Source organism: Leuciscus leuciscus, assembly GCF_965113295.1.
Source record: "Leuciscus leuciscus genome assembly, chromosome: 23".
Lineage (NCBI taxonomy): Eukaryota > Metazoa > Chordata > Actinopteri > Cypriniformes > Leuciscidae > Leuciscus > Leuciscus leuciscus.
Window position 1 is genome coordinate 33714077 of NC_138747.1, and position 25087 is coordinate 33739163.

Below are 25087 nucleotides of genomic sequence, written 5' to 3' on the forward strand. Positions count from 1 at the left end.
TGGTGACACTTTGGACTTTTATTCGTTTGTCAGCATGTGCAGTGTCAATAATGTACATCAGGATCATACGGATCATGTCTTGCAAACATAAATACATCTCAGCCACACACACACAGCATGGAATGTGTTTAAAACAAACACCAGAACGAAACACGGGTTATGCCACAATAACTCACATCTGTTATAACGAGAGAAACAGTAAATTAAAGTCATCACGACTGGCATTTCAGAGCACAAACATGAACGAGACGAAACTTCAGAAGATCAATGACAAGAATGTAGAATATGACATGGATTGAAATTTGAAATTGATTTAAAGGCACTTTTGTGGCTTCATGAAAGGTTTTTGAAAAGCTGAATCAACTATTACGCCTCAATGGTGTAGGGTTAGGGTTAGGGCTAACTGTGTTACGCATCACTGGTGTAGGGTTAGGGTTAGGGCTAACTGTGTTACGAATCACTGGTGTAGGGTTAGGGCTAACTGTGTAACGCATCACTGGTGTAGGGTTAGGGTTAGGGCTAACTGTGTTACGCATCACTGGTGTAGGGTTAGGGCTAACTGTGTTACGCCTCACTGGTGTAGGGTTAGGGTTAACTGTGTTACGCATCACTGGTGTAGGGTTAGGGCTAACTGTGTTACGCATCACTGGTGTAGGGTTAGGGCTAACTGTGTTACGCCTCACTGGTGTAGGGTTAGGGTTAACTGTGTTACGCCTCACTGGTGTAGGGTTAGGGTTAACTGTGTTACGCATCACTGGTGTAGGGTTAGGGTTAGGGCTAACTGTGTTACGCTTCACTGGTGTAGGGTTAGGGCTAGGGCTAACCCAACTGTGCTATGCCTCACTGGTGTTATACTGTCAAATGAAGGCAGAACATCTGTTGACTAAACAGATGAAGGTTTGAAGTATTCATGCACAATCAGCATGGATGTGAAATGATTCAATGAAAATGATGATGGATGAATATTTTATTGACGGAAACGAGAACACGTTTGTCTTCATCCCAGATAAAGACTGTCAGACGACAGGGTTCATGAGCTGATGCCGTTTCTGCCGTTCCTTCAATAAAATAAACACTCATTCTTCTTTGATTCAGCCATTTACTTAAAACACACGCTTTAGTGTGAAAATATTACCACAGGTCATAAAACTCTTCATCGGTTTATTCATGTTAATAAAAACAACAAATATGTAAGAACCCTTAAATAACTGTTGAATCATCCAGTCTGCCGTTCATCATTAGTAAGTTAGTGAGTCATAAACTGACTTTGTACGGCTGAATTATCTTCAGACTGTTCTTTTATCATTTCAGTAATTATATTTTAAATGCATATTTATGCAGCTGTTGCAGTGAATAACTTATCTCAGTAGATCTACTCTATCGGTTCTGCCAGACCTACAATAGTAGATCTATAAAACGTGGTAAAGAGCCACGGATCAGGAAAGGAAACACAGGAAAAGAAACACATATTTGGATTGTACTGTTTGTCACAGTATGGACGTTCCTCACGTTAGAAGAACAAACGTTCATACTTTGGATGCGATCATGCGTTTGGTTCAGGAATCGAGCTCTGGCTGTTCGTCGATCAGAACGGCGGGTGGAAACCGAACCGTTCCTCTGAAGTCCAGACGAGAGACGCCGAGAGCGATCAGACAGATCCAGACCTGAGGACAGAAGAGATGGCACACATGACCACGGCTCTCACCCACTCATAACTGACCATTCAAAGACTCCCACCTGATTCACAACATGCACGTACGCTAATGAATTACTTCTTAATGAATTTGTAGTGTTTTAAATGAGCGATGCGTGTCTTAAGAGAAAATTGCGTGCCATATAAGGAAATTCTGCACAGGTTTTCCTGACTCCCAGCAAACATGAGACGTACAGCTAAAAGCCTAGTCTGTCTAAACCATTTCAAACTCAAACCACTTTAATACTAGCGCTGGGACAATAAATTGATTTTGAATGAATCGAGAAATGATTCTGGATCGATTCCAATTTTTTCCGAATGCATTGCGATTCTCTCTCGAATCTGGGCTTCGTTTTTAACAGCAAAAATTATTTTAGTTTTTAGCTTTCCTGTAGCTCCAAGCCGAGGTCATGGGTTCGATTCCCAGGGAAAGCAAGAATTGTTAAGAATGTGAATGTGTGAACCTTGAAATGCAATGTAAGTCGCTTTGGATAAAAGCGTCTGCCTAATGCATAAATGTAAATGTAAACAGCAGATGAAGTGTGTGCTTTAGAAACAGCCCTCTGCTGTTAAACACTAGCCTAGAGCGCCCTCTGCTGTTAAACACTAGCCTAGAGCGCCCTCTGCTGTTAAACACTAGACTAGAGCGCCCTCTGCTGTTAAACACTAGCCTAGAGCGCCCTCTGCTGTTAAACACTAGACTAGAGCGCCCTCTGCTGTTAAACACTAGCCTAGAGCAGTGGTTCCCAATCCTGGTCCTGGGGACCCACAGCTCTGCACAGTTTGCATGTCTCCCTCATTTAACACACCTGATTCAGATCATCATCTCGTTAGGAAAGAGCTCTGAACTGAACTGGGTGTGTCAGATAAAGGAGACATACAAACTGTGCAGAGCTGTGGGTCCCCAGGACCAGGATTGGGAACCACTGGCCTAGAGCGCCGCCTGCTGTTAAACACTAGCCTAGAGCGCCCTCTGCTGTTAAACACTAGCCTAGAGCGCCCTCTGCTGTTAAACACTAGCCTAGAGCGCCGTCTGCTGTTAAACACTAGCCTAGAGCGCCGTCTGCTGTTAAACACTAGCCTAGAGCGCCCTCTGCTGTTAAACACTAGCCTAGAGCGCCGTCTGCTGTTAAACACTAGCCTAGAGCGCCGCCTGCTGTTAAACACTAGCCTAGAGCGCCCTCTGCCGTTAAACACTAGCCTAGAGCGCCCTCTGCTGTTAAACACTAGCCTAGAGCGCCCTCTGCTGTTAAACACTAGCCTAGAGCGCCCTCTGCCGTTAAACACTAGCCTAGAGCGCCCTCTGCCGTTAAACACTAGCCTAGAGCGCCCTCTGCTGTTAAACACTAGCCTAGAGCGCCCTCTGCTGTTAAACCCTAGACTAGAGCGCTGCCGTCTGCTGTTAAACACTAGCCTAGAGCGCCCTCTGCCGTTAAACACTAGCCTAGAGCGCCGTCTGCTGTTAAACACTAGACTAGAGCGCCCTCTGCTGTTAAACACTAGCCTAGAGCGCCGTCTGCTGTTAAACACTAGCCTAGAGCGCCCTCTGCTGTTAAACACTAGCCTAGAGCGCCCTCTGCTGTTAAACACTAGCCTAGAGCGCCCTCTGCTGTTAAACACTAGACTAGAGCGCTGCCGTCTGCTGTTAAACACTAGCCTAGAGCGCCCTCTGCTGTTAAACACTAGCCTAGAGCGCCGTCTGCTGTTAAACACTAGCCTAGAGCGCCCTCTGCTGTTAAACACTAGCCTAGAGCGCCCTCTGCTGTTAAACACTAGCCTAGAGCGCCCTCTGCTGTTAAACACTAGACTAGAGCGCTGCCGTCTGCTGTTAAACACTAGCCTAGAGCGCCCTCTGCTGTTAAACACTAGCCTAGAGCGCCGTCTGCTGTTAAACACTAGACTAGAGCGCCCTCTGCTGTTAAAAACTAAGCTCAGAATCAATTCGCGATGCATTCTGAAAAAATTGGAATCGATCCACGAATGGCGATGCATCGATATATGATCCCAGCCCTATTTAATACAGACTCTCACTGGCAGCTGATCACGCGTGTTATAAAGAGAAACCTCGCAGCTCCAACTGTTCTTACTCTGTCACTGGATATGATGGAATATTGATGTCTAAAACTTCATCTGACGAACTGCTGACCTGCAGGATCTGCACAACTGAGCCATTCAAACGAAGGATGCATTGAGTCTAGAGTTCAGACACTGCACATGATCTCACCAGATAGATGACGAAGCTCAGATATGCGATGGAGAGGAGGGCAGAGAAGACGTAGAGGATGGTGCTGTTGAGAGCTGTCACGTACACCACCACGAAGTACATGTTGATGGCACACACCATCAGGATGAGCACACCACCGCTGATCTTCCACACGCTGCAAACACAGAACAATCCTCAGTCCACTGGACTACACAACAGGACTGGAACTGTTGATCAGATCTACTGAAACAGCTGACTGATTTGATGAAGTTTACCTCACTGATCGTTATTTTCCTACTGTGAAGCTGCTTTGTATAATGTGCGGTTCATTGTTATTAAGTGACGTCACACCCTTATATTGGAGGGCAAAGCAAGGCTTTCCTCCATCGGTCGCCAGTCATTTTTCACATTTCACATACACGCTTTTCACGCTAGTGTAAATTGGCGGAGGAAAGCAAAACACAAAAGCGAGTAATAAAAAAATGCACTCACTATATACAGGGTTCCCACACCTTGGTTAACTTCAAATTAAAGGTCCTTTCAAGCACTTTCCAGGTCCAATACCCTCAAATTCAAGGACTTAATGTAGGGACACATTTCAAGTGAGAGCAAGGTCACATCGTGTTACCTTGTAAGATAGCTTTTTTTGCATTTATTTTTGCCCATATGAGATTTGATATTCTATTTGTCGTATTTCTGTTTTGCATAAAACTGAAGAATATTTGGTACATCCTTCACTGTATTCTAAAATGATCAGATATTAACTGTTGCATGGATTTTATTGAAAAATTAGGCTTAGGCTCATCTAACCAGCCAATTTTTGCAATGTTTGCAACATTGAGGTACCATCGTAGTAGTTTTGTGCGCGCGTGAACGCCATGGCAACGTACAACACAGGGTTAGCAAGCAAGTTAGTAAAGAAAGTTACAAAGCAAGCTAGCATGCATAGGCCACGAAGTGTTGGCGAAATAACTCATTAGCGTACCGGAGGGAATAATATGGAATTTTTTCCAGAAAACGTCTTGCACAAAATAAATTCAACACTTCAAGGACCTGCATCTATGTATGCTTATTTTCAAAAACTTCCAGGGCCTTGAATTTTTTGGTTTCAGATTTACAAACATCCAAGGATCAAGGACCCGTGGGAACCCTGCTATTTTAACATTTAGAGCGTGTGCGTAGGTGTGTGTGCGCATGTGACTGTGTGTGCGTTGACATAATCGTAATGGAATTGAATTGTGAGACCAGTGACAATTCACACCCCTAACAGGGATATTAAAAGACCAAATACAGTATACAGATTACTGAAGAAGCACATACAGGCAAACAGATGAACCCAGAATATAAACACAGCCCATCGTTTCTCGAGTTTGCAGTCAGGTACAGTATAGATACTCACAGTCCGTTAGCGAAATCGTTCATTAGTGACGTCAGACTGGTGAAGGTCAGGATGGGGATCAGAGCAAACGGCAGCTGTTGGAAACAGAGCAGAAGATCAGGAGAGCTGCATGGGTCAGGAGTGTCTACAGAATCAGGAGTGTCTACGGCATCAGGAGCGTCTACGGCGTCAGGAGCGTCTACGGCGTCAGGAGCGTCTACGGCGTCAGGAGCGTCTACAGAGTCAGGAGCGTCTACGGCGTCAGGAGCGTCTACGGCGTCAGGAGCGTCTACGGCGTCAGGAGCGTCTACGGCGTCAGGAGCGTCTACGGCGTCAGGAGCGTCTACGGCGTCAGGAGCGTCTACGGCGTCAGGAGCGTCTACAGAATCAGGAGTGTCTACGGCGTAAGGAGCGTCTACAGCGTCAGGAGCGTCTACAGAATCAGGAGCGTCTACGGCGTAAGGAGCGTCTACGCCGTCAGGAGCGTCTACGCCGTCAGGAGCGTCTACGGCGTCAGGAGCGTCTACGGCGTCAGGAGCGTCTACGGCGTCAGGAGCGTCTACGGCGTCAGGAGCGTCTACAGAATCAGGAGTGTCTACAGAATCAGGAGTGTCTACAGAGTCAGGAGTGTCTACGGCTTCAGGAGTGTCTACAGAATCAGGAGTGTCTACGGCATCAGGAGTGTCTACAGAATCAGGAGTGTCTACAGAATCAGGAGTGTCTAGAGTGTCTACAGAATCAGGAGTGTCTACAGAATCAAGAGTGTCTACGGCGTCAGGAGTGTCTACGGCGTCAGGAGTGTCTACGGCGTCAGGAGTGTCTACGGCGTCAGGAGTGTCTACGGCGTCAGGAGTGTCTACGGCGTCAGGAGTGTCTACGGCGTCAGGAGTGTCTACGGCGTCAGGAGTGTCTACGGCGTCAGGAGTGTCTACGGCGTCAGGAGTGTCTCTACGGCGTCAGGAGTGTCTACAGAATCAGGAGTGTCTACGGCATCAGGAGTGTCTATGGCATCAGGAGTGTCTACGGCATCAGGAGTGTCTACGGTGTCAGGAGCGTTTATGGCGTCATGCGTCACACGTGTACCTGCATGCTCTGCAACACGTTGAGGAAGTCGTTCATGCCTGTGAGATGCCGCACATCCTGAAAGACGGCCACCAGGAGAGTGGGGAATATGGCGATGGAGCGCGTCAGCAACACGCGAGCGAAGCGAGACCAGCGCAGGTTCAGGAAACCCTGCGAGAAAAAACAGCTCGTACAGATGCACATTCCCAAATGCAATGCCATTAGATGAACAAATAAAGAGTACATCTGTAGATGAACATACCTCCATCACAAACTGACCAGAGTAGGTTCCCGTCATAGTTGAACTCTGTCCAGCCGCAAGGATCCCAATCGCCCAGATATAGAGCGCAGCGGGGCCAAAAAAACAGCCCAAAACCACACCCTTCAGTCACAGGAAGACAAAAGAAACCGTTCATTCATTCATAAGCACACAAACCTCACATGAACCACGTCAGTATTAGACTGAATATAAAATTGCAGTGACTATTTAAATTAAAGTGGAACACACTACAGGCAAAACTATTTTTTTCATGCACCGATTCATTTTGGGCTGTTTCTGTTTCAGACTATTGGAAGGAAACCTTCAAGACACATTTAAGTGAAATCTACAGATGCAAATATATGAAGTGCAATAAAATAAACAATCTTTAAAGGCAGTGAGTTTGAGTAAGAAATCTCCACTTCAGCAGCTTTACACACAACAAAACTTTTATTCATATCTATATTCTGAAGGTTTGTTCAGATATCATTCACCTGATTTATGCAACATTGCACTCCTAAACTCTGTGAGTAAATGTATTTGGTGGGAAAAAAAAGGTGAACATCGGTTTGTTTTCAGTCTGTTGACAGTATTTTCTGATTGTTATCCAAAGTCTCCTCTGTAAAAACCTTTAACTATAATCAACAAAATCAAACAAGAATTATGACCCTGCTTTATCCAATGATCAGATTTCTGTTCTGGGAATGTATGCAAATTAGTGCATATTTCATAAAACTTATACCATAATGTCTGTAATTCTTAATGTAAATCAATCAAATGTGGAAAGTATGTTGATATCTATTAGTTTAATTGTTTTCTATTAAGCTCGAGTTATTGAACATGCACTTTTTGACCCACAGGTGGCCAAACCAAACTCCTCAGCTCATATCAAGTTATGAATATGCTGATCCTCAGGGTCTGTTCACCGTCTGATGTAGCACACGAGAAGGGCAAGGTTATCAGATTGTGTAGTTGTGCTTGTTTTATTTGTGTAATAACACAATGAAACATGACAAATTGTGCATCATTTTTGGCCACATGCAAAAACAAGAGAGAACCAACCAAATATTAATAACTGAATATGTTGTTGTCAATGTGTGCTTTTTCCCATCGGCTTTTTTTCTCGTAAAATAGTCAAATAAAACCTATAGCTGTAGTTTGCCTTTTTTGCTAAATAATTTTGTCAGATAAATACCATAAACCAAGATTAGTGTTTTGTTCTTCCCTCATATTGGACATGTTTAATAAATATTTTCCTCATATTTTGATGGTATTAATCAAACTTGTAGGGTCATTAAAAACAAATCTCTCCTCCAGATATAACTTTTGGACACTACTATATTCATTGTGAAATTATTCCAACGATTGTTCCCGTCATACCCCTTTGTAGATGTCGACTTCCAGTGTCTCGTTGTTGGCTGGGAAGAGATCGCTGTGAGGACTTCCAGACGCATTACACTGCTGGCCCTGAAGGGAACATGTCAACCAAGAGCTCAGAGGAATCGCACTCAAACATACCGATATAAGAGTCTTTAACAGGAGGCAGATATAAGTCCTCACCACTTCCATGTTTGTCTTGCCATAAAAGGCCTCAGCAAAGACGGCCACCACAAAAACATTGATGAGGAAGGAGACAAAGAGCGCGATGGTGGACTCGATGAAGTAGTACTTGTTGGCCTCCTTCACCTCCTTCTTGTTGCCTCGATTGATGTCTCGAGACTGAAGCAAAGATAAACACCAATCAGCCAAATAGGTCAGATTAAACATCAGATGGATTCTCTAACTCTGGGCTGTTAGCTCTAGCTCTCTAACTCTAGCTCTCTAACTCTAGCTCTCTAGCTCTCTAACTCTCTAACTCTAGCTCTAGCTCTCTAACTCTAGCTCTCTAACTCTAGCTCTAGCTCTAGCTCTAACTCTAACTCTAGCTCTAACTCTAGCTCTAGCTCTAGCTCTAACTCTAACTCTAACTCTAACTCTAACTCTAGCTCTAGCTCTAGCTCTAGCTCTAACTCTAGCTCTAGCTCTAGCTCTAACTCTCTAACTCTAGCTCTCTAACTCTGGGCTGTTAGCTCTAACTCTAGCTCTAGCTCTAACTCTAACTCTAGCTCTAACTCTAGGTCTAGCTCTAGCTCTAGCTCTAGCTCTAACTCTAGCTCTAACTCTAGCTCTAACTCTAGCTCTAACTCTAACTCTAGCTCTAGCTCTAGCTCTAGCTCTAGCTCTAGCTCTCTAACTCTAGCTCTCTAACTCTAGCTCTAGCTCTAGCTCTAGCTCTAGCTCTAGCTCTAGCTCTAACTCTAGCTCTAGCTCTAACTAGGTCTGGTGCAGTTCACTGACCTTAACGAGAGCAGAATGCAGATAGATGTTGTGAGGCATTATTACGGCTCCAACGATCCCGACGGCCTGCTCGAGCTGCACGGGTCCACAGCCGCTGCAATACGGCACAAACATGCCCTTCAGAACCTCCGCCTGGTCCGGAGCCACACGCACATACTGCAAACACACACACACACACGCTCAAAAACTGCAGAGACGTGTCTACCTGACAGAGCCAGTCTACAGAGAACGAGCTTTACTGAACCTCGTAGCCGAAGCTGATAGCCATGATGGTGATGAGGAACCCAAAGAAAGCCTCCAGCTTCCTCAGACCTGACCAAAACAAACCAGATATGCTAATCAGATAGAGATACGAGTCACTCTCTTCACTCTAACTCTCTTCAGAGCTGACCTACCGTACTTGTCCAGAAACAGGAACACAAACGTGTCGATGATGGTGATCAGCACTCCAGCCCACAGAGGAATCCTGCAGAAGAACAAACACAAGCTTCCTCAAGATCAACTCTAATAAACTCAAACAGCAAACATTAAAACCCTCTAACAAAAAATGTAATTCAGTTAAGAGCTCTTTATTTATCAGATTTACAACTTCAATTGTTTTCAGGGAAAAAACTGGGTTTGTTGAAAAATATATCAAAATGTCCACATAGATGATGCTACCCAATTGTTTCTCTCTTTATGATAGTGATAGACATGAAATTAAGAGAGTGTTGCTGAACAATATCAGCTATATATCAGGGCATGTGAGCGGAGTGGAGCGGTGAGAATCTCTGCTCATCGCTCACGGAACTGTCCACCCCTCCGCTCCTCCGCTCCTCCGCTCCTCCGCTCCCCCGCTCAAAGCTACATCAGGCCGCTCCGCTCATTATCGCTCAGCGCTCAACAAGGTTTGCTTCGCGCTCCACTCAAATCGCCCCCTCGCTCGCTCCGAAAAAGGACAAAAATCTACATGTATATCACTTTTAGTTTAGACCACAGCACAAATTTTTCAAATTGAAATGTTTTATTTCAAATTACAGGCCTATGTAAGAAGGAATATAGCCTAAACAAAAAGTCCTGTAAAATTAAACGAATAAATGGGCCTAATAATATAAATAAAAATTATATAAACAAAAATATACATATACATTTTTAAAAAAGTAAATTAACTATAAGGCCAGAATTTTGATAAGTGAACTTTTGCGCAACGCGCACGATTAAAATTTTAATGGGCTTCCATACACACAAACTGCTGTAAAATTAAACGAATAAATGGGCCTAATAATATAAATATTATTACGGACGACACAAATTCGGCTAAATAAAACGAACCATTAGGTCTACTTGAATGAAAAAACGAATTTGTTTGAATATTACGCTATATTTAATTTACACTTTGTTACAAGTTACCGTATTCAATTTGCTAACCTTTTGTTGCGTGTTCGCGTAGGTCACGTTCATGTTTTCGAGAGATGTGTCTTTTGAGATTCCAAAATGAATCTTTGCTGACTGAAACGATGTCTCCACATTCGTTTTCTTGTACCACATTATCATTTTTAGTTAGTTTTATATTAATAGTAGCGTACACCTGTATGACTTCTCATTTTCCTTTTTGAAGTAGCCTACTTTTTGAACTCCATTATTGAGCCGAGTTTTGACTGAAAATAGTCTACTGTTGATGACTGTGCAAGACAGATGGATCCTGGTTTAGGTTTGACTGAGCATGCTTCAGACTCGTGGTGTGAACTGAGCGAAAATGGAGCGGGAAATAAGGCGACGCTCCGTCCTTTTAAAAATGCCGCTCTGCGCTCTGTCCAAGATCCGCCCGCTCCCGCTCCCCGCTCGCATGCTCTGCTATATATATATATATATATATCTGATATGCCCTTATATCTAGAAACAGTAATAGATCTCATCTCTGCATGTGGAAGATTAACATGAGCTTTAAATGAATGTTTCGTCCCACTGAACTGATGCCACAAATGTTTGAGTAATTGTTTGCCGCAGCTCTACAGACTGACCTCCTACAGACTGACCTCCTACAGACTGACCTCCTACAGACTGACCTCCTACAGACTGACCTCCTACAGACTGACCTACAGACTGACCTCCTACAGACTGACCTCCTACAGACTGACCTCCTACAGACTGACCTCCTACAGACTGACCTCCTACAGACTGACCTACAGACTGACCTCCTACAGACTGACCTCCTACAGACTGACCTCCTACAGACTGACCTCCTACAGACTGACCTCCTACACCAGGGTTCCAGACTGCGACCAAAATGGTCGCACATGCGACCATTTTTTGAGAATGTGCGAGCAAAAATTTTTTGTGGTCGCATTTGTGCGAGTGCATGGTCGTTAAATTCACGCATGAATTTTCCTGCATTGAACTTGTTTTAGCGCCCGCCAAAGTTCATTTTTGTCCCCCCCAAAGTCTTTGATCGATGAGTAATGTAGATGAACTGCTGCGCTTGTGACAGGGCGCATGTTTAACTGAAAGAACGAGCAGAGAGAGAGAGAGACCCGGTCGCGCGCACGCACTCTCTCTCTCTTCGGAGCCAGGCGAAAGCGTAAACAAGACTTCACCGTCTCCAAACTAAGCGCTGTCTTGCTCTCTCTCCCTCGCACATATTAATCAAAATAAATCGACACGGTGGTAAAAGGTCGGAAGACCAAAGTTTCATGTGGAGCATTCGGAGAATTTTTATTTTATTAAATTTTTTTTTTGAATTACCGCTGGGTGTGAATTGTGCTAAATAAGCTGCCTTATCTTCTCTGAAAAGCGTTCCGCACATTCAGCTGACATAAAACAACACTTTAATTAAACGAAAAAAAAAACTATCCAGTGATAAAATGTTTTCTGTGTTGACACAAATCTTGGATGTCCATGTCCTAACTGCTGGGATAATCACACAAAGCGCACGACACGTCCAATTCGCGAACTAATGACTCCTTCGAACCGATTAATTTTAATGAATGGTTAAAGCAACAGATTTTTCCAACAGTGAACTCAGGAGACGTCTGAATCGGTGTATAACTAATCAGTAACACTTTACAATAAGGTTCTATTTATTACATAAAAAGTACAGTTTGAAACCACTTGTTTTTTTGAAAAGCATATGACTACATTTTTCCACACAGTGCTATCAATAATCGATAAGAGAATCGTTAAAGAATCGGATCGATAATCAGAATCGTCAGTAGCATTATTATTGATAAAATCTTATCAATTCCCATCCCTATCCCTATGTGAAGACAGTAAAATTGTAATCAAACATTAAAGAACATACATGTTTTTTTAATAGTTTTTTTTTGAGAGTTAAAAGATTAAAACATTTAGCTAACATGAGGTCTTGTCACTGTCAGTCTTTTTACATCAGTGCAAAACTAAGGTATGCAGATTAAAGGACAAGTTCGGTATTTTACACTTAAAGCCCTGTTTACAGATCGTATCTGATGAAATAGAACGGTTAAGATTAAAATTTGGACACATGCTGCTGTCCCGAGAATTTTAGGTTTATTTCGCTCCCCCCCCCCCCCACCCCCACACCCCCACAATGGTTGTCTATATGCACTGGAAGATTCCGTCCTAAAAACACATTCAACTTTCGTTTACAAAGACGTGAAACTCACCGAGTGGTCAGGGGGTGTTCACTGATTATGTTCCATCAAAAATCGCTGAAAAAGATGCATTCCAACAGGTTTTATCGTAGTTTTTGTCCAACTCCATTGACTTAATAGGACGTGCTGTGAGACCGCAGCACCTTTACGGTATTACTCCGCCGCTTCTTCTTCTGCTTCTTCTGTGTATTCAATGAAATGCCCGTGGTTTGCTTGCAATTGGCAAAGGTGCATTATCGCCACCAACTGGGCTGGAGTGTCTATTATTCAAGCTCTCAACGGAAGAATCACGGGTGTGACGCGTTTGGCAAAATAGGTCCACAAAAGCGAAATAAACCTAAAATTCTCGGGACAGCAGCATGTGTCCAAATTTTAATCTTAACCGTTCTATTTCATCAGATACGATCTGTAAACAGGGCTTTAAGTGTAAAATACCGAACTTGTCCTTTAAGACCACTCACTATTCATCAGCATGCATTGATTAATCTCATGGCATGTATCAAAAAAAAAAAAAGGTTCACCAAATCATATGCTGGTGCGACCAACTGAGAAAGTTGGTAGCACCAGTGCAACCAGTGGAAAGTAGGCATGTGCCGGTATCACATTTTCATGCTGCGATTAATTGAGTGATCTTTTATCACGGTATACGGTATTATCACGATATTTTAATTGCACATGAGAAACAAATGGATTGGGGGGGGGGGGATGCAAAAAATTAAATAAAACTTGCATCACAAGGTGTAATTGTGATTGTCAAAACATTTGGTAAATAAACTGAATTTTATTAAGTTTAGTGACAACATGTTACAATGATTACATGGTACAATGACTGGTAGGCTACTGTTTGTATTGCTTAACACAAATTTAACGATTTCAATTCAATACTTGGGATTTGATTTAAATCTTGATTCAATATTGACTAATTTTGGATAAATATTAGGAAGGCTACAGTAGATAGCCCACATGTTATTTTTTTCTCATGAAAAAAAAAATATCTCACATAATGCTATGTAACCATATAGAGCCCTATCAGCTGGTATTATTAAAGGTTACAAATAACTAATTAAATCAAATATAATGTGGTTTTCATTATAATAACAATTATGTAATGACACACGTAAAAAATATAATAAATATGTAAAAAAGTGCAGTGCACATATTCAGCAAAATACTCCTCTTTATCTATTTGTTTTAGTCATCTAACATGCTGCCGGTCATTAAATGGTTTAAATGTAACGTTCTGTGACACAATTGTTCTCCTGTTTCATATCAAAAGTAACCTGCTCTGTCTTGTTTGACGGTCTTCGTGTCCTCTTTGCTCCGCGATTTTTCTCTGCGTGAGAAAACGGATGTGTGGCGTGAGCGTGTGAAGAGTCTCGCGCTGAATGCGTCGAGTTGGCAGCTCTGCTTTTAGAAGCGGGATGGATCCGGATAGATCGGCGGCGGCCATAGACCGTAGGCGGCGGCGTTCCTCCTTCCACCATGCTGCTTCTCCATGTGAGGACTGTTTACATTAGACTAGAAGTGCGCACCGGCCGCATGCTTATACACGTGGCGATTGTTTACATCAGAGTGCGCACGTGTTTCGCGCAGCATATACGCAGTGTTTGTTTAAGCGGTTGATGGAAAATAAGCTATAATGCGCGTTCTAAAAATCTAAATTCGGATCTATTATTTTTCACGGTATTTTGAAGTGCCCGCGATAACAATATCGTGCATATTCATTACCGCGATTTATCGCATTACCGAATACCGGCACATGTCTAGTGGAAAGTAGGGCTGGGAATCACTGGGTACTTCACGATACGATACGATACACGATACATTGTTCACGATACCGATAATATCACGATATGGCGATACTGCGATAATCGATATATTATCAGTAATAACTCACAATATATCATGTTTTAAGAAATAAAACGTTTTTTTTTTTTAATTAGGAAAATTAATCTCCATTTATTTTTTGGGATGAAACACAATAACAAAAACAACTTGTGTCTTATCAGTTGCAACAAAACAGTCACAGACACTATTTTTGTTTTGCTCGCAGATGATTTTTTTCACTCGGGAGAAATCGAGTGGATGATGCTCGCATGGTCGCGGCTCGCAGCGTGTGAGAGGAATTACGAGCCGAGCCGAGCACGTTACCAGCACCTCCCGATCATTTTTAAACATGTTTAAAAAATTCGGGGAGTCGGCCCGATTTTCACCAGCTGTCCCCTATTGCCCTAATCATACACAACCACGTCGATGGGGCTATACCTCAGTGGCAGCAACCATACAGCGTGCGCATACACTGTCACACACACACATCTCTCTCTCTCTCTCTCTATCTCTCTCAAGTTTTTATGTTGAAAGGAATGGCTACTGTTCTCTGCTTTTCAACAAATCATTTGCACACACATTTATGTCATTTTTCTATCTGAAGCTTTGCCTGCATGCAACATGACGGTCTCTGTGTTTAGCGCGAAAGCCCACGTGATTGCTGCCGGCTCGGGATAAAATTCGTGCAGGACAGTCGTGCCGTGTACCAGCTGCTTTGACGTGATTATCAGTTAAACTGACTCGCAACGTGACGTGTGCAATATCACGACCTCCCGAGTGTCCGAACTCGCACCGTGTACGCCCGCCATAACGGCTTTTAAGATCGATACTTGGCAAGAGCGCATCGAGAATCGATCGCGGGAGAAAATATCGCGAGATATCGCCATATCGATATTTTGGCGCACCCCTAGTGGAAAGGTTAGTCTGGAGCCCTGTACAGACTGACCTCCTACAGACTGATCTCCAACAGACTGATCTCCAACAGACTGACCTCCTACAGACTGATCTCCAACAGACTGATCTCCAACAGACTGACCTCCTACAGACTGACCTCCTACAGACTGATCTCCAACAGACTGATCTCCTACAGACTGACCTCCTACAGACTGATCTCCAACAGACTGATCTCCAACAGACTGACCTCCTACAGACTGACCTCCTACAGACTGATCTCCAACAGACTGACCTCCTACAGACTGACCTCCTACAGACTGATCTCCAACAGACTGATCTCCTACAGACTGACCTCCTACAGACTGATCTCCAACAGACTGATCTCCAACAGACTGACCTCCTACAGACTGACCTCCTACAGACTGATCTCCAACAGACTGACCTCCTACAGACTGACCTCCTACAGACTGATCTCCAACAGACTGATCTCCAACAGACTGACCTCCTACAGACTGACCTCCAACAGACTGACCTCCAACAGACTGACCTCCAACAGACTGATCTCCAACAGACTGATCTCCAACAGACTGATCTCCTACAGACTGACCTCCTACACGCTGACCTCATACACGCTGACCTCATACACACACTTAGAAGAACAGCGTTTGATCATGATGACGTACCTGCCGACCGACAGCAGATTGAAGGCGATGGCGCACCCGATGACCTCCTGCATGTCCGAGCCGATGATGGCCAACTCTACCATCAGCCACAGGATGATCCGAGGCACCTGCACAGCACAGGAAACACTTCAGGAACAGGAAACATTTCATTAAAAAAAAAACCCACAGCCTTTGCGTTTTCATAATCGCAATAAACCAAATCAGTTTAAGCGCAATTTCATGTTAATTGCGATTAATCGTGCAGCCCTAATGCACATCATTATTGTTTTAAACTCATGTTCATCTTGAATCAGAATAACTTCCTCTTGCAGCATCTCTTCTCTGATGACGAGGGCGGGGCAACCTGTCACTCACATGAGATCCACCAATAGCAAACCACAACCATCCAATCAATTCCCCACAGACACAATCAAGCCCCGCCTATAACTTTCTCCAGGCTGTTGGTCTCGCTCAGGAACGTACCATGGGATAGTGGCGGTTGCAGACCTCGGCGAGATGCATCCCGGTGACGACCCCGAGCCGAGCGGCCAAACGCTGCAACAGGAGCCCGATGATGGTGGAGCCCAGGAGCACCCAGAGCAGCTGCGGGACACAAACACACACACACAGACGCACACGTCACACAGACGCACAGGTATGGCGTTCCGATCGGCTCTTTAATATGACTTTGCAACATGCACTCGTCTCAATGAACGTGACGTCTGCGTCTGCCGAACGTGACGTCTGCGTCTGCCGAACGTCTCGTCTGCGTCTGCCACATCACTCGTTCGTGTGCCGAACGTGACGTCTGCGTCTGCCATAGTCTGCTGCAAGGGCGGTTGCCAGCACATTCCACACACTCATTCTTTATTATTTTTTCCCACTGATCTTCAGTTGTATTTTATTAGCAATTAAGTGATTTTACCTTGCTTATGTATAGCTTTTATTCCAAATGTTCATGTTAAAATATTTGTTTGCCATTGTTTCTTGTCAACATATCCTGATATTCATTCATGCACTGTAACTAAAAGAGATAATCGATCAGTTCATGTCCTGCTTGGACAGTAAAGAGTCATAAAATGGTGTGTCTATTTATTATTTGAATTTCTTAAACATTTCCAAAACTGTAAAAGGTTAGGTTATAAAAATAAAACATTCATAAATTATTTCATGAAAAACATTAGCCTACTGAACTCATTTATAGTTAGGTAAAAACGCAAATAATAATAATTCATTATTAATATGCAGGCTAGTCTAGGCTACATATTTAGAAGACGCTTTTATCCTAAATGGGAACAAAGCAATTCGTCAAATGTCAGTCATAATATAAGATTATCACATATAAACACAAGATTTTGACGCATATCCAGTGTTTGTGCGAAGTGTGGAGCGCGCTTGCTGCATGCCACGGAGGCGCGGGCGCGAACACTTTCCTATCAACAGTGGGAGCAACTTAAAATAGCCTGTAATAGCTGTAAACTCACAATAACAAGAAAACATTGTGCTTTTGTAAAATAAAATAAAACAATCAGCCGCATGATCTCCGTGAACTGGAGCGCGTCTCAAAAATGAACTGAAACAGTGTAGGCCCTATACTGCCTCACAGTCAGACTTGAGGAATATACTTGAAATGGCTACTTTTAAATGAACAAGTTCAAATCGAAAGTGTCTTTCTCTCTAAGGCGCATCCGCAGCGGAGGAGATATGTTTGCAGACACGAATAAAAAATAAAAAAACACTTTAAACAATTAAAATGCCTCTTTATTTTTTTCAGACACATTTATTATAATTAGCCTACTTTTGCTGGTGCTTTGCAGCAAGATTTATGCGTGCGTTTGAGCTATAGCCTACCATGCATGCACCCAGTATTTAATTAATATAAACGTGCGATTAGTCGACTAATTGCTTAAATAAATTACTACTAGTTGACTACAAAAATCTTTAGTCTATGGCAACTCTAATCAATACATTTATTTGACATTTTTTACTTATTATTTATTGGATAGTAATTATCCAGTTATTTACATTGCATTAGTTGAGTTAACATATATAGCCTAATTAGTAAATGAACGAAAAAAAGAGATTAAATCAATATGCTATGTACCTCTTCCAAGCGGGCCAGGGCCGGCTAATCGAGCCGCACCCGGGCACGGTTCGGAGCACTCACACTAGTCAAACGAACCGCGCTTTGGTGGTCAAACGCACTCGGGCACGGTTCAAACTGGCTAGTGTGAGTACACCCTAAGACAATTTAAAGTATTCCACTTAATACACAATATACAATAATTAACAACGTATCGCTTGCTGTTCTAGTGAGGACGGGCTGAAAAAAAATATTCCTCCAATTTATACCCACCCCACCAAATACACCAAAATTCTCTCTCTACACAACTTTAATAGTTGGGAATGCATTGCTGTACTATTTTCTACATCTCACAATCCATAGTATATTGTTTATACAATTGTTATTTCCCTGTCGACTGGTGATATAACGGATTGCACTTTATGGAGTTTTTATTGCACTTATATTGTAAGATTCTCTGATGTTATTTCGTTGTTATTTATAACAATGACAACAAATAAAGAAAAAATAAAGAACAAACAATATTTACAAGACGCTTTTATCGAAAAAAGGAACAAAGCAATTCGTCATATGTCAGTCATAATACAGGTTAGACAATAATAATACAGGGTTTTATTTGATAATCACAAATCAACACAAGATTTTGACGCATATCCAATGGTTTGTGCGGAGTGGAGCGCGCACTGCGTGGCACGGAGGCGCGGGCGCGAACACTTGTATTTTCCTATCAACAGTGGAAACAACTTAAAATGCTCATAATTTATGGTCATATAGAAAATAATAATACATAATTTGCAACTACTTTTATTTGAGTAAACTCAAAATAACAAGAAAACGTTTTGATTTCGTGAAATAAAAGAAAACAATCAGGCGCGCTTTCATGATCTCCGTGAACTGGAGCGCATCTCAAAAATGAACTGAAACAAAATAAAGCTTGAAATGTCCAATTTTAAACGAACAAATTTGAATCGAAAGCAAATACTGTCTGATAATCCGCATGAACGGTGCATTTCTATCTAAAGGCGCATCCGCTTTACAGCGGAGATGGATATGTTTGCAGCCGACACTGATTAGAAAATACTAGTTTATTAATAAAAACAATTAAAATGCCTCGTTATTTTTTCAGACACATTTATTATCATTAGCCTATAAACCACCTATAGCCTAAATCAGCTCTCTGTATGTTTCCAGAGATGGCTCTTCTCATTCAGCCCTGCGGGAAAATAATTTGGCCTTAGAAAACCAGTAAAATCTAAAAAGAAAATCCATATTAATTTGTGAATATTTTAAATATTTAATAAAGGGGCAAAACGTCATAAACAAAAAGTCAAATAATAGTTTACAAACTATTTTAAAAAAAAAGTTTACAGTCGTTTTTTTTTTCACCACAGGTGACTTATATATAAAAAATATAGCCTATTTTTCAATTCTATTCTTCTATTTAAAGGATCTACAGAAACAGTGTTTGCACGATCGAGTTGTCTGTTTTCTAGTTTACCAAAGTGCTGTAGCCTAGGCCTTTTAAAACTATAAAAAATTAAAAACACAATAACAACCCTAACAATAAGCTATAAAAATGCAATAGCCTATATCAAGTTTGTTTCTTCATATTTCTATCTTTGTAGGGGGCATTTGGCCCTCAAAATGTGGGTTAAACAACACACACACACACACACACACACACACACACACACACAATATCCAATATATAAATCACAGACGTCACGTTATAAGACAGACGCAAGTGTCACGTTCATTGAGACGAGTGCATGTTGCACAGTCATATTAAAGAACCGATCGCAACCGCTGGCACACTGCACTGAGCTGTGCTGAGTCGAGTGTTAAATACGTGTTAAATACGTGTTAGAAAAAAATAAAATAAATAACTTCACTGCCACACGTGAATGACGCGTGACGTCTGACTGGACACTTCACTGCCACGCGTGATTTACGTGACGTCAGCGTGACGTCTGCGTCACGTCTGCGTCTTAAAATGAATGGAATAAATAGCAGAAAGAAAAAAAAAATAAGACGTTGAGTGAGACATTAATTGAGACGAGTGCATGTAGCAAAGTCATAATAAAGAGCCGATCGGAACGCCATACACAGGTCACACAGACGCACACGTCACACAGACGCACACGTCACACAGACGCACACGTCACACAGACGCACACGTCACACAGACGCACACGTCACACAGACGCACACGTCACACACACACGTCACACAGACGCACACGTCACACAGAGGTTACACAGGTCTCACACACACACACACACACACACACACGTCACAGGTCACACACATACACAGGTCACACACAGGTTACACAGGTCTCACACACACACACACACACACACACACACACACACACACACACGTCAGAGGTCACAAACATACACAGGTCACACACAGGTTACACAGGTTACACAGGTCTCACACACACACACACACACACACACACACACACACACACACACACACACAGGTCACACACAGGTTACACAGGTTACACAGGTTACACAGGTCACACACACACAGACACAAGTGTCACGTAATAAACAAGTGAAGATGAACCCTTCCTCACCTTAAACCCTGCTTTAGCCCCGGACTGCAGGTCCGACTCGATGTTCCCCGGGTCCAGATAGGCGATGCTCATTAGGAAACCCGGGCCAGTGAAAGCCCACAGTTTCCGAAAGCTGAACATCTAGAGAGAAGAGGAGCAGTGAGAGTCAGCACAGTTCTTCTCCATCTGGACTCAGAGCGCTCACGCTGCACACGTCATGTGACTGCAGGGAAACGTGGGCATGACGACACTAGCTTCCAAACACTATTATTTGAAAAATAATGAAAAAACACTGGATGGAAATGCCAAGATGTAAATACAAAATGTATGCACTTAATTGAAGCGGATCATTTTTTATCCAATAAGCAGACATGCACATAAACTACGACGGAGAGACATTTACTAAATAAATCCCTCAAACCTTCATGTGACTTTGCCTCAGCAGAGGCAGTGATTGGATAACTGGAGTAACCAGTGGACCAATGGCATCGCAGCATCTCTAATGGCCAGAGTCAAAATGTGTGATCAGAATGATCTGGTTTAATTCCCTCCAGAAGCGTCTCACACACACACGAGTGTGTTCCCGAACACCAGCATCCGAACGCCAGAGAACATGACAGCGTGTACTGTGTTTCGTCTGGCGCTCTGAGACGCACTCGTTTATGATGGAGGGAAAACAGCCTGATTGAAGAAACTTCGTTTATAACTGATATTTTGAGTCGATTTCACAGGAAGTGAAGATTTTGTTCTCTTGAACACATGGGATGGAAACGATGCTTTAGTCACAAATGTTATATGAATTATCCAGTTTTGTGCAGAAGTTGATTTCGCAGCTTTGGATGGAAACACAGCTAGCGAGAGTCTGACGGTCTGTATGAGCGTGCTCTACTTTCACTTCTCCACAATCCTGATCCAGGTCAAAGGTCGGTGTAAAGCACATGCTCATGCACATGTTTTCGCTTCTACAGTCCCCTTTTTCTTTTAAAGCTGCCGTCGGCAAGTCTGGCAGATTGGGTCGATTAGCCAAAATTTTGAATGTTTACAACTCTCATGCCCCTCCCCACTACCAGCGAGCACCCTCCCATCGAGGTCGTGCTCGTCAGTGCGTCACTGTGCGTGTGTACCTGATTTTCTGTGAACGTGTCCGTCTCTTCAGCATCTATCAACACCATGGACTCGGAGGTAGGCTGCCCTGGCTAATCTATCCATAGATAGCAATAACCGAGGAATTGGAAGCTTGTTAGTAGATTTTCTCTCCGCCATCACGCTTCATGCAATCTCCAGGCGAACTTCAGGCGTGGCGTGTGCATGTGATATTAACGTGCGCGAGTGAGGGGGGATCTGTGGCGTGTGCACGACCTGTGATTGACAGTCAGATCTCACACCCCCCTGCGCTGATTGGACCTGATGAAGCGGGAGCGCTGGGTTTTTGCAAAACAAATAACACACTCCAGGTGGAGTTAGAAGCTCGGGTTTTTTCTAAAACCATCTTATTTATGTTGTTCTGTCGGATTATAGTGTCGATTACACTGAATATGATAAAAAAACCTTTAATAATCACCTTTAATAATCAATAAACTTTATTTTGATTGGCAGACTTTTGTTTTTGTGTCCTTTATGTTGCATCCCTAGAGCCAGGGTTGTAACAGTGTCGGACCCGTATCGATCTCAAGAACACATGACGAGTGTACAGTTACGCTGTTTTTTCACTACTTCCCTTCTGTCTTTATTTTTCCACTTGAGTCTGTTCCTCTTGTTTGAGCTTGAAGAAATCAAGATTCATGATGTTTTTAGACTAATTCATGAGGAAGAATGTAATAATTATAAACATCACAATCTGACAAAGCACTGTGTTCTTTCCAATGACTCTTCACACTCTCGAGACTGATAACAACAGATCCCTCGCTCTCACAAACCCTCACTGCCATAGGCCGACAATATATTGACATGAAACAGTCTCAGCTTCAAATCCTGGCAGTTTCCTCAGTAAATCCACTCAGTAAATGTGTGTTTGTGTGTGTTTAATGTGTGTGACGGATGAACCGATCATCTCTTCCTCTTTACTACTAGTTACAGCAGCAAATAAACATCAATGAACATCAGAAGGAATGTTGAAAGATACAGAACAACTTCCTGAAATCAATCATGTCTCAATTCATCAATCAGTGTTTCAACCATCAATAAAACAGCTGGAGAACAATAACGTCACGTAACGTCACATTATCCTCAGAAAAGCCTTTCCGTGACTATAAACTCTAGAGAGGTGTTCTAATTAATATATGCGATTACATACTGATTTTTACTACACCTGTCCTTAAATATCTAATGTATATTTGAATAAATCCATCAAGAAGTAATTACATCCACCATTTAAAGTTTAATTGGAGTTATTAAATTAATTTACATTAAAGGGCATCTATTATGCCCCTTTTCACATGATGTAAAATAAGTCACTGGTGTCCCCAGAGCGTGTATGTGAAGTTTTAGCTCAAAATACCCCACAGATAATTTTTCACAGCATGTTTAAATTGTAACTTTTTGGGGCTCAGAAAAACGTGCCGTTTTAGTATGTATCCCTTTAAATGCAAATGAGCTGCTGCTGCCAGCACAGGGGGAGGAGCTTCACGAGCTCTCGCTCCGTCAGGACAATCTCATCTCACGGAATGATAATATCGAAACAGAAACTCTCAATAGCAGTGTTCATTTCGACCTGGAGTCGGACAATAATGCCTACAGACTCAGAGAATATACTCTGTATGGAGACAGAACAGGTATAGTTAGTTTAATTACGGTTATAACACACATTTATGTTCAAACACCATGTAATAGTGAATTTTGCATAATAGGTGCCTTTTAAGTTAAATATGCCTTTTAATGTTTTAATGAGTGTCGATGATTATATCTAAAAAATAAATAGCAACTGAATTTGGCAGGATTTTTGTACTTTACAGCTTCAGTTCAGAGAGATTTTATTCATGAAGAAAAATTGACATGAATGTGTTTGGCAGCAGTATCGAGTGCGCAGACTGACAGAGAACCAGCGGAGGATAATAACGCTGTCATAGAATTATTTTGAATGCATTTGTTTTAAATAAAATATTTTCAAACAACCAAAATGAATAAAGGAAAGTTGGCATACTTAGGGTGGAATTAAGGCCTTCTAGGGTCCATACGGTAAAAGCTATTTTATCTAAAACTACCTGAGACCAGACCCCTGACCCCGAAGGCAGTTCTGAGGGTGTCGGGTTCGGTCAGGTCTCGGGTCAGGTAGTACTCGGTTCGGGTGTCAGGTCAGGTAGGTTCTCGGGTCAGGTATCGGTTCAGGTCTCGGGTTCGATCAGGTCTCGGTTCGGTTCTCAGTCCGGGTATCGATTTGGGTCTCGGGATCATTCAGGTCTCGGTTCGGGGGTCGGGGCGGGTCGGATATCGGTTCGATCAGGTCTCGGTTCGGGTGTCGGTTTGTGTCTCAGTTCTACTCTCGGTTCGGGTCTCGGGTTCGATCAGGTCTCGGGTCGTTTCTCAGGTCGGGTATCAGTCCGGGTCTCGATTCGGATCGGGTGTCATGTGGGATGTCCTCTACCTTCGCTCGGTCATCCTCCGGGATGGGGACCTTCTCCTCGAAGTAAGTGGAGACCGGCTGATCCTGCGGGAGAGGAGACACAGGACTGTAGAGGCCCGGCTCCTGCGGGCTCTCTGAAACACACACACACACCAGAGAGAGAGGGACAAACGGGTCAGAAAGACTGAACCTTGAGATGTGGCAGAAACTCTCACACTTCAGTCACATGACCCTCAACACATAAACTCAAATTAAGACTCAAACATCCTGCAGTTAAAGATCCTCTTGATTGTCCTCATGCATTTATGAGCCAGAGATATGATCAGATCTCCTGTAATATAATCTCTCATTTCCTTCCACTGACATCATCAAACCCAAAACTGCCCAGAAAGCAAATAACATTTTAGTGTTGGTGTTTAACTCATGACAAGAGACATACATTGTGTAATCAGACAATAATGACAGCATATACATTTATACATTATTATTCCATTTCTTTTTAAAGTAGTACACGTTACTTAATCCTAACCCTGTACACTGTAATATAACCCGTACTGTTCAGAGATCTTTAGTACAGCAACCATCGCTCTAGGGCTCACGAGATAATATTCTAAAAGCATTTTTAAAAGAACATGAAGGTGTATGTTTTATAGGCATTACTGCGTTAAACACTTGCAAAAAAACAAACAAAAAAACACCTGCAAGGCCTGGAAGAGATTGCAAACATAAAACCATTAATGTAATGTAATGAAACTAGATACTTTTTTAGGGAGTCACCATTATTGAAACGCATTACTTTTAAAAGTACGCTTCCCAATGCTGTGTAGAGTGTGGAAACAGCAGAGCAAGCCGAGTCACTGAGTTCAGAAGAGGATATGACTCTCCATAAACCTGGACATCACGAGAGCAACGTTCATCATAAACACGAGGAAACTACCCTGATGACTTCCTCT

At 42.7% G+C, this 25087-nt stretch overlaps 1 protein-coding gene across 3 annotated transcripts in view; it reads right to left on the reverse strand.

Annotated features, from left to right (window-relative positions):
• The window catches only part of slc11a2 (solute carrier family 11 member 2), a 31874-nt gene continuing 6787 nt past the window's right edge, over positions 1-25087 (reverse strand). For all 3 annotated transcript variants that reach the window (XM_082155537.1, XM_082155539.1, XM_082155538.1), the window contains exons 3-16: positions 24156-24268; positions 20597-20716; positions 16407-16526; positions 15945-16051; positions 9328-9398; positions 9177-9244; positions 8933-9088; positions 8156-8314; positions 7976-8062; positions 6599-6718; positions 6358-6507; positions 5296-5369; positions 3918-4071; positions 1-1664 (exon numbers count right to left, since the gene is read on the reverse strand). In XM_082155537.1, coding sequence (XP_082011663.1) covers positions 1557-1664; positions 3918-4071; positions 5296-5369; positions 6358-6507; positions 6599-6718; positions 7976-8062; positions 8156-8314; positions 8933-9088; positions 9177-9244; positions 9328-9398; positions 15945-16051; positions 16407-16526; positions 20597-20716; positions 24156-24268 — 1607 coding nt within the window. In that variant the 3' untranslated portion in view covers positions 1-1556. The remainder of the gene's footprint in view (positions 1665-3917; positions 4072-5295; positions 5370-6357; positions 6508-6598; positions 6719-7975; positions 8063-8155; positions 8315-8932; positions 9089-9176; positions 9245-9327; positions 9399-15944; positions 16052-16406; positions 16527-20596; positions 20717-24155; positions 24269-25087) is intronic.